We start from the raw sequence: 19,857 nt of genomic DNA, 5'->3' as shown, positions 1-19,857 counted from the left end.
GGAATGGGAACAGAGACTGGAAATGGAGATTGGGAACTGGGAATGGGCTGGGAATGGAGACTGGGAATGGAAACAGAGATTGGGAACGGAGACTGGGAACGGAGACGGACTGGGAATGGAGACTGGGAATGGACTGGGAATGGGAACGGAGACTGGGAATGGAGATTGGGAACTGGGAATGGACTGGGAATGGACTGGGAATGGAGACAGACTAGGAATGGACTGGGAATGGAGATTGGGAATGGGAATGGACTGGGAATGGAAAGTGGGAATGGACTGGGAATGGACTGGGAATGGAGACAGACTAGGAATGGACTGGGAATGGAGATTGGGAATGGGAATGGACTGGGAATGGAAAGTGGGAATGGACTGGGAATGGACTGGGAACGGAGATTGGGAACTGGGAATGGACTGGGAATGGAGACTGGGAATGGACTGGGAATGGAGATGGACTGGGAATGGACTGGGAATGGAGACTGGGAATGGACTGGGAATGGAGATGGACTGGGAATGGACTGGGAATGGAGACTGGGAATGGACTGGGAATGGACTGGGAACTGGGAATGGGAACGGAGACAGACTGGGAATGGATTGGGATCGGGAACGGAGACTTCTGGAAAAAATCAGGAATTTGGGTCGCTTTGGAACGGAGCCCAGCCCTTCCCAGCAGGGAATTTTGTGGGTGAAAAAAATCCCCAAAATATTCCTCAGGAAAAGCAGCTTTGGGAAAAGGGGAATTTCCTGGAATTCTGTCACTCCAGGGAATTTAAAAAAAAAAAAGGAATGACAAAAAGCCACAAAAAAAGCTCAAAAAAGCTCAAAAAAAGCTTAAAAAAAAAGCTCAAAAAAAGCTCAAAAAAAGCTCAAAAAAGTTCAAAAAAGCTCAAAAAATCTCAAAAAAAGCTACCTCAGGTGTGATTACCTCAGCTATGGAATATTCTGATTTTTGGGGTTGTTTTCACTTTATTTTGGGGTTTTTTGGGGGGGTTGGTTTTTGCTGATATTTTATATAAGAGGTGCTAACGGGGAAGATTTTATTTTTTTAATGAAAAAAAGAGAAAAAAAAAGAGAATTTTTTTGGATTTGTTTTTTTTATGGAAGAATTCTGGGCCTGGTGGAAAAGATGGGAGCAGCTTCTTCCTTATTTTTGATATTTTCATGGAATTTTGGGGGAATTTCAGCTCTCCAAAAAAAAAAAATTCTGGGAAAATTCTAGATTTGATTTTCCCAGAGGGAAAAACTTGAATTTTTTTCCTTTTTCTTTTTTTTTTTTAATTTTAATTTTTTAAATTTTTATATTTTTTCCTTCTCATTTTTATTTTTTCCCCAATTTTTTCAGTTATTATTATTATTTCAATTTTGGATTTTCCTGATCAGATCCAACCAAATCTGTGGATTTTTGGGAATTTTTTCACTCCTATTCTATGCAAAGTGTGGTAAAAAAAATTTATTTTTTCCTGGATTTATTTTCACACTCTCAGAAGCCATAAAGAGATTTTTTTTTTTTCTATATTTGATAGAAAATTCTTGAAGATCCCAAAATCCCAGGGAGAATTCCAGGGGTTGGTGTCCATCCATCTTCTCCACTATGGTGCTGTGAAATTTAAAATAAAATATAAAATAAAATAAAATAAAATAAAGAAACCACCAAAAATTATTTTAAAAGAGGGCTTTGTATTTTTTTTTTTGCCTCCATTTTATCGAGGGAAAAAAAATTAATTAAAGGAAGAAATTAATTTTAAGAAAAGGAAAAAATTAATTTAAAAAAAGAAAAAGGGAAAATAATTTTTAAAAAGGAATAAAATAATTTTAAAAAAGGAAAAAATTAATTTTAAAAAGGAAAAAGTAATTTTAAAAAGGAAAAAATAATTTTAAAAAAGGAAAAAAATAATTTTAAAATAATTTTGGAAAGCAAAAAAAAATTTTAAAAAACGAAAAAAGAACTTTAAAGAAGGGGGGAAAATTCTTTTAAAAAAGCAAAAAAATAATTTTAAAAAAGGAAAAAAATTATTAAAAAAATAATTTTAAAAAAGGAAAAAAAGCTTAAAAATATTTTAAAATAATTTTTTAAAATGGAGGAGGAGAGAGAGGAGTTAATTAATGAATTCCTTCATTAAGTGAGAGCCAATTTTTATTCCCTGCAAACTGGGAATGGGATGAATTTTTGGGATCCTGGGAATGGGATCGTTTTGGATCCTGGCAGTGGGATTGGTTTTGGGATCCTGGGAATGGGATGGATTTTTGGGATCCTGGGAATGGGATGGATTTTTGGGATCCTGGGAATGGGATGGATTTTTGGGATCCCAGCATTGGGATCATTTTTGGGGCAGGGAATTTCCAGGCAGGCAGAGCTGATCCGGAGCAGGGAATGCCCCTCCCATGGCTGATCCTGGGAAATCCACGGGATTGACCGGAACCAAGCGGGAATCCATCCTTAAAAACACAGAAATCCATCCTTAAAAATCCAGGAATTCATCCTTAAAAACATGGAAATCCATCCTTAAAAACATGGAAATCCATCCTTAAAAACATGGAAATCCATCCTTAAAAAACCAGGAATTCACCAGGAATTCATCCTTAAAAATCCAGGAATCCATCCTTTAAAAAACCAGTAATTCATCCTTAAAAATCCGCGATCGGCCCCGAATTCCATCGGCATCACCGATATCACCTCAGGATCCAGAATTCCTTGAAATTCCAGAGGGAAACTCAGCCTTAACCTGTGCCAGAGATGCTTTTGGGGTGAATTAAATCCTGGGAAATCCATGGATCCATTCTGTCCTTAAAAATCTGGAAATCCATTCTTAAAAATCCACGATCGATCCCAAATTCCGTCGGCTCCTCCAGCGTCATCTCAGGATCCAGAATTCCTTGGAATTCCCAAGGGAAATCCAGCCTTAACCTGTGCCAGAGATGCCTCTTAGAGTGAATCAAATCCCAGGAAATTCACAGATCCAGGGCAGGAATTCATCCTTTAAAAATCTGGAAATCCATCCTCAAAAATCCGCGATCGGATTCCATCGAATTCCATCGACGCTGAATTCCATCAGCATCACCAATATCACCTTGGGATCCAGATTTTCATGGAATTCCAGGGGAAAACTCAACCTTAACCTGTGCCAGAGATGCTTTTGGGGTGAATTAAATGCCATGAAATCCATGGAACCAAGGTGGGAATCCATCCTTAAAAATCTGGAAATTCATCCTTGAAAATCCACGATTGGCCCCGAATTCCGTCAGCTCCTGCAGCGTCACCTCAGGATCCAGAATTCCTTGGAATTCCCAAGGGAAATCCAGCCTTAACCTGTGTCAGAGATGCCTCTTAGAGTGAATCAAATCCTGGGGAATCCATGGAACCAAGGTGGGAATCCATCTTTAAAAATCCAGGAATCCATCCTTAAAAATCCGCGATCGGCCCCAAATTCCATCAGCTCCTCCAGCGTCATCTCAGGATCCAGAATTCCTTGGAATTCCAGGAGGAAACTCAGCCTTGACCTGTGTCAGAGATGCCTCTTAGAGTGATTCAAATTCTGGGAAATCGATGGAACCAGGGTGGGAATCCATCCTTAAAAATCTGGAAATTCATCCTCGAAAATCCGCGATCGATCCCAAATTCCGTCAGCTCCTCCAGCGTCATCTCAGGATCCAGAATTCTTTGGAATTCCAGAGGGAAACTCAGCCTTAGCTCATCTTGGGATGAGGGATTGAAATCCCAGGAGAGGGGAGGGAATTGGGAATTCCAAATTCCAAGAGTCAGGAACGTGCGGCGCCCTCGGAGCCGGGAACGACCCCGGGAGCGATCCCGGGAATCCTCACCCAATCCTCAATTTTTTTTTAATCTACCTCTTAGCCATAGGTGACTCTAGGTAGGGGTGTAGTTTTTAGGGAGAAAAGGAAAATTAAATTAAAAAAAAAAAATTTTAAAAAAAGTTAAAAAAAATGTTTAGGAAAAAAAAAGTTTAAAAAAAAAATAGAAAAAATATTAAAATTTACACTTTTTTCCAAAGAAAAAAATGTTCTTTAAAAAAAAATAGGATTTAAAAAAAAAAAAATAGGATTTAAAAAATAAATAGGATTTATGGGATTGCTTTCCATTGAGGAAAGTGGTTTTTGAGTCCTCGCAAGCTCCAGACCTCACCAGCCCCAGATTTGGGCTGTGACTGATTTAATTTTAATTTTAATTTTTATTTTATTTTTTTTTTTTATTTTTAATACTCGGTTTTCCTTTTTTTGTGTGTTTTCCTTGGATACTTCCTCCTCCCCTCAGGGCTGGGGGAATCCAGGGTGATAATTTAGATTTTTTTCTGTTTTTCCAATGGTTTTGGGGTTTTTTTTGGGGTGATGGCAGCAGGGAGGGAGGGGGGATGGAGCTGAATTTTGGGAGCATCCAAAGGTGCTGCTTTTCCCAGGGAAATTCAGGTTCTTTGGGTAAAAATTGTGATTTCTGGGATGTGGTTTTGCCTCTTTTTTTTGTTTTCACCTTTTTTTCCCCCTCTTACCTGTCCTGATCCTTCCCTTTTCCTGGGATTTGGGCTCAGTTCCTTTTCCAAGGAGAAGGAATTCCTTTTTTTATTATTATTTAATTTTTATTTTTGGCCACAAATCGCTTTATTTCCACTGTTTCATTGTGAAAAATAAAAGAGAAAAAAAAAACAGAAAGAAGCAAAAAAATAAAAAATTGTGTTTGTGTGGATTTGTGGGATTGGGGAGGGAATAAGGGGGGAATTTAAAATTAAATTTTAAAAGGGAAGAGGGGGGAAATGGAGGAAAAATAGAAGGGAAATGGGAAAATAAATGGGGAAAAAAGGAAATTAAAGGGGAAATGGGGAGGAAGAAATAAAAGGAAGAGAGGAAAAAAAGGGAGGGAGAAAAAAATTAAAGGGAGAAATGGGAAAAAGAAATTGAGGGGAAAATAAAGAGAAAAATTGAGGGGAAAAGAGAAATAATGGAGGCAATAAAGGGAAAAGAGATAAATAAATGGGAAAGGGAATGGAAGGGAAAATGGAAGAGAAATAAAGGGAAATAGGGGAAAAAAACTTTAAAAATTGGAAATAGAGGGGGAAAATAAGGGGGAAATGGGGACGGAGGATAAATAGGAAAATAAATAAGAATTAAAGGAGAAAAAGGAATAAAGGAAAAATAGAGGGGGAAAAAAAATTCAGGAGAGAGCAGAGAAAAAATCAAAATATGGGGAAAAGTTGAGGAAATAGAAAGTTAAAGAAACAGGAAAATAAATAACAGGAAATAAAGGGAAAATAGATGTATAACATAGGGAAATAAGGGGAAATAGAGTGAGAAAGGGAAAAATAAATTAGGGATAGAGAAATAAAGGGGGAAGAAAGAAGGGGGGATAGAGGAAAGACAGATGAATAAATGGAAAAGGGTGTGGAAAAGAAATAAAGTGAAAAATAGAGAAAGAAAGGTGGGAAATAAGGGAATAAAGCGCAATAAAGGCAGAAATAAATTTTTAAAAAATCCAAAATAAAAGGGGAAATCGGAGTGCCGCCAGCGGCGGAGCTCGGGGCTGTCCCAGGCGGGGGGAGCGGCGTCGGTTCTGGGATTTGAGGAGGATTTTAGGGCCGGGAATATCCCGGAAAATTCCCGAAATTCCCAGAAAATTCCGGAATTGCCGGGCTGGGCGCGGGACTATTTCCCGCGGGCGGAGGGATAGGGTGAGCGCGCGGCACCTCCCGTTACACCCAGCGGTCCCATGGTGTAATGGTTAGCACTCTGGACTTTGAATCCAGCGATCCGAGTTCAAATCTCGGTGGGACCTCGCGTTTCTTTTTGCCCGCGGCCGCCGCCTGGGGCCTGAGTAGGGAAGAGGAAAGGAGCGGAGGAGGAGGAGAAGAGGCCACGGGGGCCGCACCGGGAGCACCGGGCCCGCACCGGCGCCCGCCGCGCTCCATTTTGTGTGGGCGCCAGCGCCGCACAACGCAGGCGCAGGAGGAAGGCAGAGAATGGAAGCCGGAGGGCGCTCTTCGTATTGCGCCGCTGATTGGCTGAGCAGGATGTCACTCTGACTACTCTGCGTTTCTATTGGGTGTCCACGCTTCTCCCCGCCTTCCGCCGGTGCAGCCCGAAGCCCTCCGGGGAGACGTGCGGTCTCCGTTTTCTATCGTTAATTGGCTGTTCTGTCTGTCACTCTCACAGTCTCGTATCTTTATTGGCTGAAAGCGTTCTTTGCACCGCCTCCTCCTTCAGCAATGCTAAACCCCCCGGGGAGGGTTCGCGCTCTCCGGTCCCCACCGGTGATTGGCTAACCTTGCTGTCACTCCCGCAATATCGCGTTTCTATTGGCTGCTCACCTCTCCTTGTACCGCCTCCCACTTCACAATCCACCTCCCTGGGAGCAGCTTGGCTCTCTCCGTTCTCCGCCGCCGATTGGCTGAGAGAGCCGTCACTCCGCCAACCCCGCGTTGCTATTGGCTGGGAGCCGGCTTTGCCCCGCCTCCCCCTCGGCAGCCCCGAGCCCTCATGGCGGGTTCGAGCGCTCACGACGCTGAGGGCCCCTCCGGCCGTGCCCTAAGCCGCTGTTGGGCCGGCATTGTCCCGAATCCCCTCCGAGGCGGCTTAGCCGGCTCTGACGCACGTTCCCAGCCATTTAACGTCGATTATCGGGTCAATCCCCTCCGGCCGCGGCCCGGTTCTCGGCCCGGATTAGGGGCAGCTCAGGGCCCAGGTGGAGCTGATGGACTCAAGGCCGTGACAGGAATATAGGATTTATTTTTTTACCTGAATAGCCTGAAATAACCGTGGAGCGGTGGCCAGGAGGAGAAGGCGACCCCAAATTAATTATGGAGCATCTCACATTCATCTCCTTCAACCCCCCCAAAAAACCCCACCAACTCCATCAAAATATCCATCAAAACCCATTAAAAAATTACATTCTGCACTCCCAAAAAAACCCCCAGCAGAACCCTCAAAAACTCCATCAAAAATCACGATTCAGCCCCGCTGTGCATCCAAGTTTTAAAGGAAAAAAATAAAATTAAAAAAAAAGGAAAATGGAACATTAAAATAATAATGCGTCGGTCACAAGCCGCCATTTGGGACTGAGCTGCTGCTTTTATTTGCTTTTAAAGCAAATTAAAAGCGGCTTTTAATTGCTACCGCAGCTTTGGAGCAAAAATAAAGCCTGTAAATTCTATTTTTTAATTTTTTTTTTTTTTTGAGAGTATTTCCTGCAATAAACAGAGGCCGTGGCGGTGCTGGCGGGTTTATTGAGCATTTGCGAGAAAGAACAAAACCACCAAGATTTTGGGATATTTCGGGATATTTTGGGATATTTTAGGAGAGCAGGGAGGGGATTCTGGCTGCAGGAGAGAGGGAACTCCCTGCTTGAGGAAAATCCACTTTTTTCTGTGTTGTCCTCCTTTTTTTTAGGATTTCCAAAGTGCCTCAGCAGGAAAACGCCAGGTGGGATCCAGGGAGATTTCCTGGGATTTAAATCATCCGGGACAAAAGTGGGACAGGGTTGTTCCTCTGGGATGGAGACTCCAAAATTCAAATTTCTGCTGCTTCTCTTGTAGGGTTGATGGAGCAATCGTTGGCAGAGTTTTCCCCAAAATTAAATGGAGCTGGGATGAATTTAAAAAAAAAAAAAAAAAAGCAAAACGGCTCCAAACAGCAAACCCCGCTGAATTCAGGAGCTGGCTGCACCCTGGGTTTTTGTTTCTATTTAATTAGGATAAATTCAATTTATCCTTTAAAAAAAACCACCTTAGGAGAAGGTTTGTAGACTCCAGTTGGTTTTCCAGAGGAGGAGGAGGTTGATCCCGAGCTGGATTTGGGATTTTGGGATGAGGAGAACAAAGCTCAGCTCCGTGTTTCCACCATCCCCCTCTCTCTCAGGCTGCAGAAAATGCAGAAGTTTTGCTTTTTTCTCTTTTTTTTTTTTCTCTTTTCCTTTTTCGCTCGTGGGAAAGCAAAGCTCGGCTGCGAGCGCCGGCCGCAGCGGGGGGTGGGGTTGGTTTTTTGGGGTTTTTTTTTTGCTTTGTTGAGGTTTTTTTTTCTCCTTTTGCTCCTTTTGCTGCCCTCTAAGTGCTCTAGGGTTGGTGCTGGGCTGGGTCAGCTGATGGTGCAGCCCCCCTTCTCCTTGAAGGGGTTCTTGTCCTCGGGCACGCCCTTGAGCAGGGGGTCCTCGCCCGCCATGGACTCGATGTACTCCTTGATCTCCTTGCCCGTCTTGGACACCTGGCAGGGACATGGTGGGGACATTGGGATGGGGTGGGAGGGGACAGGGGATGTGCTGGTGGGATGGGGCGGCTTGAAGGGTTCCTGGGGTGTCCCAAAGGATCCTTGGGGTGTCCCAGAGCATCCCTGGAGTGTCCCAAACCATCCCTGGGGTGTGCCAGAGCTCTCCTAGGGCATCCTAAACCATCCCTGGGGCATCCAAACCATCTCTGGGGTGTGCCAGAGCTCTCCTAGGGCATCCTAAACCATCCCTGGGGAGTGCCAGAGCGTTCCTGGGGGACCCAAACCAACCCTGGGGTGTCCCAAAGGATCCTTGGGGTGTCCCAGAGCATACCTGGAGCACCTAAACCATCCCTGGGGTGTGCCAGAGCACACCTAGGGCAACCCAAACCAACCATGGGGCATCCTAAACTATTCCTGGTGTGTGCCAGAGCATCCCTAAGGCACCCAAACCATCCCTGGGGTGTCCCCAACCATCCCTGGGGCACAGAAACCATCCCTGGGGTGTCCCAGAGCATCCCTGGGGTGTCCCAGAGCATCCCTGGGGGACCCAAACCATCCCTGGGGCACCCAAACCAACCCTGGGGTGTCCCAGAGCATCCCTGGGGAGTGCCTGAGCGTCCCTGGGGCATCCAAACCACCCCTGGGGCATCCTAAACCAACCCAAGGGTGTGCCAGAGCACTCCTGGGGGGCCCAAACCATCCCTGGGGTGTCCTAAACCAACCCTGGGGTGTGCCAAACCATCTCTGGGGTGTGCCAGAGCATCCCTGGGGTGTCCCAGAACATCCCTGGGGCACCCAAACCATCCCTGGGGTGTCCAAAAGGATCCTTGGGGTGTCCCAGAGCATCCCTGGAGCATCCAAACCATCCCTGAGGTGTGCCAGAGCATCCCTGGGATGTGCCAGAGCATCCCTCGGGCACCCAAACCATCACTGGGGTGTGCCAGAGCATTCCTGGGAGACCCAAACCATCCCTGGGGTGTCCTAAACCATCTGTGGGGTGTCCCAGAGCCTCCCTAGGGCATCCTAAACCATCCCTGGATTGGGCCAGAGCATATGTGGGGCACCCAAACCAACCCTGGGGCACCTAAACCATCCCTGGGGAGTGCCAGAGCACACCTGGGACATCCTAAACCATCCCTGGGGTGTCCCAAAGGATCCCTGGGGTGTCCCAGAGCATCCCTGGGGCACCCAAACCATCCTTGGGGCATCTTAAACCAATCCTGGGGCACCCAAACCATCCCTGGGGTGTCCTAAACCAACCCTGGGGTGTCCCAAACCACCCCTGGGGCACCCAAACCATCCCTGGGGTGTCCCACAGTATCCCTGGGGTGTCCCAGAGCAGTGAGGATCTCAGGGTGGATCTCAGGAGGATCTCAGGAGGATCTCAGGAAGATCTCAGGGGGATCTCAGGGTGGAACTCACCATTTGCCTCTCATTCTTCACCTCTTTCTTCAGCTGGTCCAGCTCCATCTTCAGCAGCTCCTTCTCTGTCATGTCCTGAGCCATCCTGCCCTGGAACTGAATTTTGGGATTATTGCTGGGTGCCAGTCGGGTTGGAACCCCCCCAGCGTCCCCCAGGGAGCATCTCCCCAGCTTTTCTAAGGAAAATTTAATTAATTTTCTAAGGAATTAAACACATTCCAGTTTTCATTTCCTCCAGGATTTTACAGCACACCCCTGGAAGTTTTTGTGACAGCAGAGGTTGGGCAAACACAATTTTTTTTTTTTTTTGGCCAAAAAACCCCCCATGGCACTCACACCCTGACACCAGGTGATCCCTGAGGAACCCAAACTCGTGGGGAAATCCTCTCCTGATGCCAAAATCGCCCTGGAGGCAGCAGAGCACTCACCTGGGGGGGCCGGGGGGCCGCCCCTGGGTGTGCTGGGGATGCTCAGAGCCCCATGCGAGGGGAGAGCAGCTCCTGCTCCTGCTCCTGCTCCTGCTCCTGCTCCTGCCCCTGCCCCTGCTCTGCTGGCTGCAGATGTCTTTGCTCCCTAAGCTGATAATGGACTCAGCAGCCTAAGCCGGTCAGGTGTTGTTGGAATTAGCCCCAAAGCTCGGCTAATCGCCCTGGGGAGGGGCCCGGGCAGGAAGGAAGGGAGGGAGGGAGGGGTCCGGACACCTGGGGAGACCCCCGGGGCTCTGCTGGGGGTGGGAGAGGGTGTGGGGAGTGAGGAGTGACCGCTGGGAGTGACCGCTGGGAGTGACCCCAAGAGTGACCCCTGGGAGTGACCGCTGGGAGTGACCCCAAGAGTGACCCCTGGGAGTGAATCCTGGGAGTGACCCCAGGAATGATCCTGGGAGTGAATCCTGGGAGTGAATCCTGGGAGTGACCCCTGGGAATGAATCCTGGGAGTGACCCTTGGAATTAATCCTGGGAGTGAATCCTGGGAGTGACCCCTGGGAATGACCACTGGGAGTGACCCCAGGAATGAATCCTGGGAGTGACCCCGGCAATGAATCCTGGGAATGAATCCTGGAAATGAATCCTGGAGTGAATCCTGGGAGTGACCCCGGGAATGATCCCTAGGAATGAATCCTGGGAGTGACCACTGAGAGTGACCCCTGGGAGTGACCACAGGAATGAATCCTGGGAGTGACCACTGAGAGTGACCCCTGGGAGTGACTCCAGGAATGACCCCTGGGAGTGAATCCTGGGAATGACCCCAGGAGTGATTCCTGGAAATGACCTCTGGAATGACCCCTGGGACTGACCCCTGGAGTGACCCAAGGAATGCCCCCAGGAGTGACCCCAGGAGTGACCCCAGGCCTGACCACAGAACTGACCCCAGGCCTGACCCCAGGAGTGACCCCAGGAGTGACCCCAGGACTGACCCCAGGACTGACCCCAGGACTGACCACTGTGAATGCACCCAGGACTGACCCCAGGACTGACCCCAGGAGTGCCCCCTGGGGTCCCAGCAGTTCCCCCCGTTGGGAGCTGCCCGCGGGGATCCCGGAGCAGCCGGGCCAGCTCGGTTCGGTTCGGTTCGGTTCGGTTCGGTGCCGGTGCCGAGGGGAGCAGCCCCGGAGGAAATCCATCACTTCCCTCGGGCCTGCCCTTAGGACGGGCTCAGGACAGGCTCAGGAAGGCCCGGCCCAGCTCTAGGAGCACCTGGGGGAGGAGCAGGAGCAGCAGCGCAGGGCGGAGAGGCTCTGCAGCTCCGGGGAAGTGGGAATTTCCTGCGGGATGTGGAACGGCCTGAGCCAAGGACGCTGTGTCCCCGCTGTCCCCGCTGTCCCCGCTGTCCCTGCTGGCCCTGCTGTCCCCGCTGTCCCCGCTGTCCCCGCTGTCCCCGCTGGCCCTGCTGGCCCCGCTGGCCCTGCTGGCCCTGCTGGCCCCTCGGGGCTCACCGGGCACGTCCCACCATCCAAGAACTTTCCTTTCCTTTCCTTTCCTTTCCTTTCCTTTCCTTTCCTTTCCTTTCCTTTCCTTTCCTTTCCTTTCCTTTCCTTTCCTTTCCTTTCCTTTCCTTTCCTTTCCTTTCCTTTCCTTTCCTTTCCTTTCCTTTCCTTTCCTTTCCTTTCCTTTCCTTTCCATTTCCAGGTCAGGATCCTTTAGGGACTGGGATGATTTTGAGATCAGGATGATTTTGGGACGGGGATAATTTCAGGATCCTTTTGGGACCAGGATGATTCCAGGATCCTTTTTGGAGTCAGGATGATTTTGGTGTCAGGATGATTTTGGAACTGGGATGATTTTGGGGTCAGGATCCTTTAGGGACCAGGATGATTCCAGGATCCTTTAGGGACCGGGATGATTTTGAGGTCAGGATGATTTTGGGACCAGGATGATTCCTGGATCCTTTTTGGGGACCAGGATGATTTTGGTGTCAGGATGATTCCAGGATCCTTTTGGAACTGGGATGATTTTGGGACCAGGATGATTCTGGGATCCTTTAGGGTCAGGATGATTCCAGGATCCTTTAGGGACCAGGATGATTCCAGGATCCTTTTGGAACTGGGATGATTTTGGGACCAGGATGATTCCAGGATCCTTTTGGGACCAGGATGATTCCAGGATCCCTTTTGGGACCAGGATGATTCCAGGATCCTTTTGGAACTGGGATGATTTTGGGGCCAGGATGATTTTGGGGTCAGGATGATTCCAGGATCCTTTTGGAACTGAGATGATTTTGGGACTGGGATGATTTCAGGATCCTTTAGGGACCAGGATGATTCCAGGATGATTTTGGGACCAGGATGATTTTGGGATCCTTTTGGGGTCACCGCCCGGCCCCGCCGCCCCGTTCCCGTGACTCACATCCTCCACATCCCGCAGCCGCCCCTCGTGGGGCCGCGGCCCCGTGGCTTCCTCCCCGCTGGCCCCGCTGGCCCGGGCAGGGCGGGGTGTCCCTGCTGGGGACAGGGACGGGGACACCGCGGCGCCCGCGGTCCCTGCGTCAGCACCGGCGGCAGCTCCGAGCGCGGGGCGGGGGAAAGGCGAGCCCAGAGCCCGGAGATGTCGGAGCTGGAGCGGCTGCGGCTCGGGGACATCCCCGAGGGCCGGCAGCTGCTGCGGGAGCAGCACGACAACCTGCACAGGGTGGCGGATTACTGCCAGGGCAACTACCTGCAGGTGGGGCCAGGGGGGGGGCACGGGGATGGGGTGGGGGCACGGGGATGGGATGGGGGGATGGCACCAGCCCTGCTGGGTGCCCCCTGAGGGATGGCTACTGGGGCTGGAGTGATGCTAGCCCCACTGAGGGGTGGCTACTGGGGCTGGAGTGATGCCAGCCCGACTTAGTGCCTCCCCAAGGGGTGGCTACTGAAGCTGGGGTGATGCCAACCCCTCTGAGTGCCCCACTGAGGGGTGGCTACTGGAGCTGGGGTGATATGAGCCCCTCTGAGTGCCCCCCAAGGGCTGGCTACCAGAGCTGGAGTGATGTGAGCCTTGCTGGGTGCCCTCCAAGTGGTGGCTACTGAAGCTGGAGTGATGCCAGCCCCACTTAGTGCCCCCCCCAAGGGCTGGCTACCAGAGCTGAAGTGATGCCAGCCCCTGTGAGTGCCCCCCGAGGGGTGGCTACTGGAGCTGAGATGATGTGAGCCTTGCTGGGTGCCCCCCGAGGGGTGGCTACCAGTGCTGGTGGCTACCAGCCACAGGGGTGGCTGCTGGAGTTTTTGCCCTGCCAGCCCGAGCATCCCCGAAGCCTCGGGAGGGGCCCGGGGCCAGCAGCGTGTCCTGGGCTGTCACAGGGCTGGGGGTGGCACCTGGCAGGGCCTGCACACTCAGGGATGCTGGTGTTCCTCCTCCTCCTCACCGAGGGACGGGGATCAGGAGTTTTGGGGGCGCCCTGAGAAGCAGAACTGCTGCTCTGCCCCCCCTGCCAGCCCCGGAGCCGCCGGGGCAGAACGGAGGGGAAATGAGCCGAGCTATTCTGAGAGCTGCGACAGCCACCCGCCACAGCCCTGCCACCACCAGGTGTCCCACACGTGGCCTCCTGCTGTCCCCAGAGGCGCCCAGAGCCCGCCGGAGCATCCCCGCATCATTCCCGGCAGGAATCCCCCGAATCCCGGGTCCTGCCCCGCCGGGAGGAGCCGGGGGGTGGCTGAGACATTTGGAAAGCAGAAGGAACATCTCTGGCGACACAGCCGCGTCCCTTTGTCCCCCCGCAGGCCAGCGACAAGAGGAAGGCGCTGGAGGAGACGATGGCCCTGAGCACGCAGTCCCTGGCCAGTGTCACCTACCAGGTCAGCAGCGTGGCCAGCGCCTTCCTGCGCCTGCTGGAGCTGCAGGCGGCGCAGCTGCGGCAGCTGGAGGCTGACATCGCCTGCGTGGCACAGGTGGGACCTGCTGGGGGCTGGGGGACCCCAAAGCCACCTCTGGCCACGGGGAGGAGTCGGGCTCGGGGGTGGTTTCCTGTCACAGCTGCGAATCCCGGAATGTCACAGCGTTTTCCTGGTGTCGCGCTGTCCCCTGGCCTCGTCCTGCTGGGGTTTGGGGACGCTGCTGCAGAGTCCTGTGGCCTCTTCGTGGCACTCAGGAGCCACCTGGGCAGCGCAGGGTCACCCTGGAGGTGCCATCCCCGCGTTCTTGCCTTGGGTGGCATCGGGGCTGTGACGGGGCAGAGCGGGATGGATCCTGGAGCGATCCCAATCCTGGAGCGATCCCAATCCCGGAGCGATCCCAATCCTGGAGCGATCCCAATCCCGGAGCGATCCCAATCCTGGAGCGATCCCAATCCTGGCACTCAGGAGCCACCTGGGCAGAGCCAGGAGGGGACAGAGCAGCAGGACAAGGGGACATGGCAGCAGGAGAAGGGTCCAGGGCCACCCTGGCAGTGCCATCCCCCCGTTCCTTGCCTTGGGTGACATCGGGGCTATGACAGGGCAGAGCGGGATCGATCCTTGAACAATCCCAATCCTGGAGCGATCCCAATCCTGGCACTCAGGAGCCACCTGGGCAGAGCCAGGAGGGGACAGAGCAGCAGGAGAAGGGGACAGGGCCACCCTGGCGGTGCCACTCCCCCGTTCTTGCCTTGGGTGGCATCGGGGCAGTGACAGGGCAGAGCGGGATGGATCCCTGAGCAATCCCAATCCTGGCACTCAGGAGCCACCTGGGCAACCCCAGGAGGGGACAGGGCAGCAGGACAAGGGCCCAGGGCCACCCTGACGATGCCATCTCCCCGTTCTGTGCCTTGGGTGACATCGAAGCCGTCGGGGCTGTGACAAGGCAGAGCGGGATGGATCCTGGAGCGATCCCAGTCCCTGAGCGATCCCAGTCCTGGAGCGATCCCAGTCCTGGCACTCAGGAGCCACCTGGGCAGAGCCAGGAGGGGACAGGGAAGCAGGAGAAGAGCTCAGGGCCACCCCGCCGGTGCCATCCCCCCGTTCCGTGCCTTGGGTGACACCGAAGCCATCGGGGCTGTGACAGGGCAGAGCAGGATGGATCCTGGAACGATCCCAGTCCTCTCCTCCCTGCCGGGCTGTGGGAGGGGGCAGAGCCCGGGGTGGGGTTTTGGTGACAGTGCCACCCCCGCAGAGGGTGGACATCCACAAGGAGAAGGTGGCACGGCGCGAGATCGGCGCCCTGACCGTCCCCAAGGGGGTCCCGATGGGCCCGAAGGTGGCGGCGCCCCCCGAGCCCCCCGAGCTGGAGCCCTACTACAGAAAACCGCTCAACTTCAGCGCCCTGGACGGCGTCGGCCACGGGGTCAAGGTCGGCTGGGGACACACAGAGGGCTGGGGGGGCAGGTCAGGGTCCCCAGTGTCCCCAAATGTCCCCAGGGTCCCCAGTGTCCCCAGTGTCCCAAATATCCTCAGTGTCCCCAGTGTCCCAAATGTCCTCTGTGTCCCAAATGTCCCCAATATCCCCAGTGTCCCCAATGTCCCAGTGTCCCCAGTGTCCCCAATAGCCCAAATATTCCCAAATATCCCCAGTGTCCCCAGTGTCCCCAATATCCCAAATATCTCCAGTGTCCCCAGTGTCCCTCAATGTCCCCAGTGTCCCTCAATGTCCCCAGTGTCCCCAATATCCCCAGTGTCCCAAATATCCCCAATATCCCAAATATCCCCAGTGTCCCCCAGGGTCCCCAATATCCCCAGTGTCCCCAGTGCTGCCCTGAGGGTGCAGGGGTGGCTCAGACCCCCCCTCCATGGAGAAGTGGGCTCTGTCTGTCTGTGCCCTGCAGCCCACTCCTAACCCCACAGAAAAAAAAAAACAACAAAAAAAAACAGGAGGGTTCAGAGACCACCTAACCCCACAGAAAAAAAAAAAACAAAAACCACAGGGGGGTTCAGAGCCCTCCCAGCCCCACAGAACCTCCCCTGCTCTGGAAAACCCCCACAGGAAGGGGTTTGGAAACTTTGCCGCTCCCTCCGTCCTTCTGCACCCCGGAAAGCCCCAGGGAGGGGTTTGGAGCCCCACAGAGCCTCCCCCAGCCCGGAAAGCCCCACGGGAGGGGTTTGGAGCCCCACGGAGCCTCCCCCAGCCCGGAAAGCCCCAGGGAGGTTCAGAGGCGTCGCAGCCCCGGCGGGGACAGGGGAAGTGGTGGCGCGGTGGCCTCGGTTCCCACGGTGCTGGTGGCTCCTCCTGTCCCCTGAACCCCCAAAGGCTCCTCCTGTCCCCTGAACCCCCGGGGGCTCCTCCTGTCCCCTGAACCCCCCGAGGGCTCCTCCTGTCCCCTCCTCTGCTCCCCGTGTCCATTTGTCCCCATGTCCGTATGTCCCAGTCTGTGTGTCCCCACTATGTTCATGTCCCTATATCCATGTGTCCCTATATCCATGTGTCCCCATGTCCATCTGTCCCCGTGTCCATCTGTCCCCATGTCCCCATGTCCCTGTGTCCCTGTCCGTGTGTCCCTGTCCATCTGTCCCAATGTCTATCTGTCCCAATGTCCCCATGTCTCTGTCCCCATGTCCCCATGTCCCCATGTCCATCAGTCCCCATGACCCCATGCCCATCTGTCCCCATGTCCCCGTGTCCCCATGTCCCTGTGTCCCTGTCCATGTGCCCATGCCCATCTGTCCCCACGTCCTTCTCTCCCCATGTCCATCTGTCCCCATGTCCCCATGTCCCCGTGTCCCCTGCACAGGACACCAGCACTCAGCTGTCCCGCACGGGGACCCTGGCTCGGAAAAGCACCAAAAGCAGCTCGGCCCAACCTGCGGGGACACTGGGGTGAGATGGGACAGGGGTGGCACCTGGGCGGGGCTCGGGGGGTCCCATCCCACTGATCACAATCTACTGATCCCACTGATCCCACTGATCACAGCCCACTGATCCCACTGATCACAGCCCATTGATCCCACTGATCACAGTCCCTTGATCCCACTGATCACAACCCATTGATCCCATTGATCACAGCCCATTGATCCCACTGATCACAGCCCACTGATCCCATGGATCCCATGGATCTCACTGATCACATCCCATGGATCCCATGGATCCCACTGATCACATCCCATTGATCCCACTGATCCCATTGATCTGATTCCACTGATCACATCCCATGGATCCCACTGATCACAGCCCCTTGATCCCATTGATCCCATTGATCTGATCCCATTGATCTCACTGATCACAACCCCCTGCTCCCACTGATCACGGCCCCTCAATCCCATTGATCACAGCCCCTTGATCCCCTTGATCCCATTGATCTCATTTATCTGATCCCATTGATCCCATTGATCCCATTGATCTGATCCCATTGATCCCATTGATCCCACTGATCCCATTGATCCCATTGATCCCATTGATCCCATTGATCTGATCTCATTGATCCCAGTGATCCCATTGATTCCTTTGATCCCATTGATCCCATTGATCACAACCCACTGATCCCACTGATCCCAACCCATTGAGCCCATTGATCTCATTGATCTGATCCCATTGATCCCATTGATCCCATTGATCTGATTCCATTCATCCCACTGATCCCATTGACCACATCCCGTTGATCCCATTGATCCCATTGATCTCATTGATCTGATCCCATTGATCCCATTGATCCCATTGATACTGTTGATCACAATGCATTGATCCCATCCCAACCCATTGATCCCACTGATACCATCCCACTGATTCCATTGATCCCATTGATCCCATCCTATCCCATTGATCCCATCCCACCGACCCCACTGACCCCACTGACCCCACCGACCCCACTGACCCCACTGACCCCACTGACCCCACTGACCCCACCCCGTCCCCCAGGAGGAGCAGCCGTGTTCCCGAGCCGGTGCAGCCGCCCGTGGTTCCCCCGGGGAAGCTCCCGAGCGCTCCCAGCTCCTCCCTGGGGTCCCTCAGGTACGGGGGGAGCTCCTGGAGCTCGGGGATTTGGGGGTGGGAATGGGACAGAGTGGGAATGGGGTGGGAATGGGAATGGGAATGGGGAAAAGGGAATGGGGATGGGGAAAAGGGAATGGGAACGGGAATGGGAATGGGAATGGGAATGGGAACGGGAATGGGACAGGGAATGGGAATGGGAATGGGAACGGGAATGGGACAGGGAATGGGACAGGGCTGGCCCAGCGGGGAGTCTCGTCCCCACCTGGTGCCACCTTGCCTGGCACGGGACAATGTCCGTGTGTGCTCAGGGTGGGACAGAACCATCCCTGACGCTGCTGCTCCTCCATCCCAGCTCCAGCAGCGCCCCGGCAGCTCCTGGGGAGGGAATTCCTGTCCCTCCACCCCCTCCGGGGCCACCTCCCGCAGTGCCACCCCCTCCGGGGCCACCTCCTCCTGCCGCCGCCATCCCACCTCCGCCCGCGCTCCCTGCGCACCTGGCCGCGCCCCCAGGTGAGTGCTCAGCGCCCCGGGGGGGTCTCAGGGACACGGGGAGGGGCTGCGTGTGACCCCTCCCCACCCGTTTTTGGGGTTGTCACCCCCTTCCTCCCTCACCCCTTTGGGGCTTTTGGCAGCCCCCGATGATCTGGAGCTGCTGCCACCACCCCCGGCTGTGCCTGAATTTGGGGACCTGACCCCGCCACCACCCCCGGCTGTGCCTGAATTTGGGGACCTGACCCCGCCACCACCTCCAGCTGTGCCTGAATTTGGGGACCTGACCCCGCCACCACCTCCAGATGTGCCTGAATTTGGGGACCTGACCCCGCCACCCCCCCCGGCCGCAGAGGATCCCCCGTGGGCTCCCCAGAATTACCTGGAGAAAGGTACCCAAAAAACCCCAAACCCCCCGCTCTGCGCTCCTGGCGTGCCCAGGCTGCTGTCCCCGGGTGCTGTCGCTGCTGTCCCCATGTCGCCTGTCCCCCTCCCGCAGTGGTGGCCCTGTACCCCTACACGGGACAGAAGGACAACGAGCTGTCGCTGGAGCCGGGCGCGCTCCTGTTCGTCACCCGCCGCTTCTCGGACGGGTGGTGCGAGGGGGTGGCGGAGCAGAGCTCGGGATTATTCCCCGGCAACTACGTGGAGTCCGTGTGAGCATCGGGATTGCCGGGAATCCGGCTGGAAATTCGGCTTTTGGAGCCGGGAATTTCGGCTTTCGGAGCTGGGAATTTCGGCTTTTGGAGCTGGAAATTTCAGCTTTTGGAGCCGGGAATTTCAGCTTTTGGAGCCGGGAATTTCAGCTTTTGGATCCGGGAACTCCAGTTTTTGGAGCCGAGAATTCCAGCTTTTGGAGACGGGAATTTCAGCTTTTGCAGCGCTGGGAATTTCAGCTTCTGGAGCCGGGAAATTCAGGTTTTAGAGCCGGAAATTCCAGCTTCTGGAGCCGGGAATTTCGGCTTTTGGAGCTGGGAATTTCGGCTTCTGGAGCTGGAAATTTCAGCTTTTGGAGCTGGGAATTTCGGCTTTTTGGAGCCGGGAATTTCAGCTTTTGGAGCCGGGAATTTCAGCTTTTGGAGCCGGCAATTCCAGTTTTTGGAGCCGACAATTTCGGCTTTTGCAGCGCTGAGAATTTCAGCTTTTTGGAGCCGGCAATTCCGGCTTTTGCCTGCCCCAGGGATGCTCCAACCCCAAAATCCCCAAAATCCCCAAAATCCCACCCCAAATCCCTCCCTGCTCATCCCCTGCCCCTCCACCGCCACCCCCCAAAATTCCAGCAGCCCGAGGAGTTTTTCCCAGCCGGGTTCTTTCTGCCGTACAGAGAGCTCTGCCTTTACAATACACAGATTTTTATCTTTAATTCCATGGCTTTGAGTTCCACACAGTCGAAGAGGAGGAGGAAGAACAAAGGAAAAGGGGCTGGGACAGAGGAGGA

At 53.4% G+C, this 19,857-nt stretch overlaps 2 protein-coding genes and 1 non-coding gene across 3 annotated transcripts; 2 read left to right on the top strand and 1 right to left on the bottom strand.

The window, feature by feature from the left end:
- The first annotated feature begins 5,704 nt into the window (after nt 1–5,704).
- On the top strand, nt 5,705–5,776 carry TRNAQ-UUG. Its single transcript has one exon. It is a non-coding gene; the product is annotated as a tRNA-Gln (tRNA).
- Nucleotides 5,777–8,045: 2,269 nt separating this feature from the next.
- On the bottom strand, nt 8,046–13,967 carry GNGT2 (G protein subunit gamma transducin 2). The gene is made up of 3 exons (XM_033079035.1): nt 13,889–13,967; nt 9,622–9,717; nt 8,046–8,196 (listed from the first exon to the last, which is right to left on the bottom strand). The coding sequence occupies exons 2-3, from the start codon at nt 9,703–9,705 to the stop codon at nt 8,071–8,073; spliced, it is 210 nt and encodes a 69-aa protein (XP_032934926.1). The 5' UTR covers nt 9,706–9,717; nt 13,889–13,967; the 3' UTR covers nt 8,046–8,070.
- Nucleotides 12,629–19,147, top strand: ABI3 (ABI family member 3). Its single transcript, XM_033079034.1, has 8 exons — nt 12,629–12,779; nt 13,817–13,984; nt 15,183–15,359; nt 16,735–16,820; nt 17,856–17,948; nt 18,283–18,440; nt 18,563–18,811; nt 18,919–19,147. The coding sequence occupies exons 1-8, from the start codon at nt 12,663–12,665 to the stop codon at nt 19,077–19,079; spliced, it is 1,209 nt and encodes a 402-aa protein (XP_032934925.1). The 5' UTR covers nt 12,629–12,662; the 3' UTR covers nt 19,080–19,147.
- Nucleotides 19,148–19,857: the final 710 nt, after the last annotated feature.

This window comes from Catharus ustulatus, chromosome 23 (genome assembly GCF_009819885.2).
Source record: "Catharus ustulatus isolate bCatUst1 chromosome 23, bCatUst1.pri.v2, whole genome shotgun sequence".
NCBI lineage: Eukaryota > Metazoa > Chordata > Aves > Passeriformes > Turdidae > Catharus > Catharus ustulatus.
The sequence above is the reverse complement of the archived record's forward strand: the minus strand, read 5'-3'. Positions and strand labels throughout refer to the sequence as shown.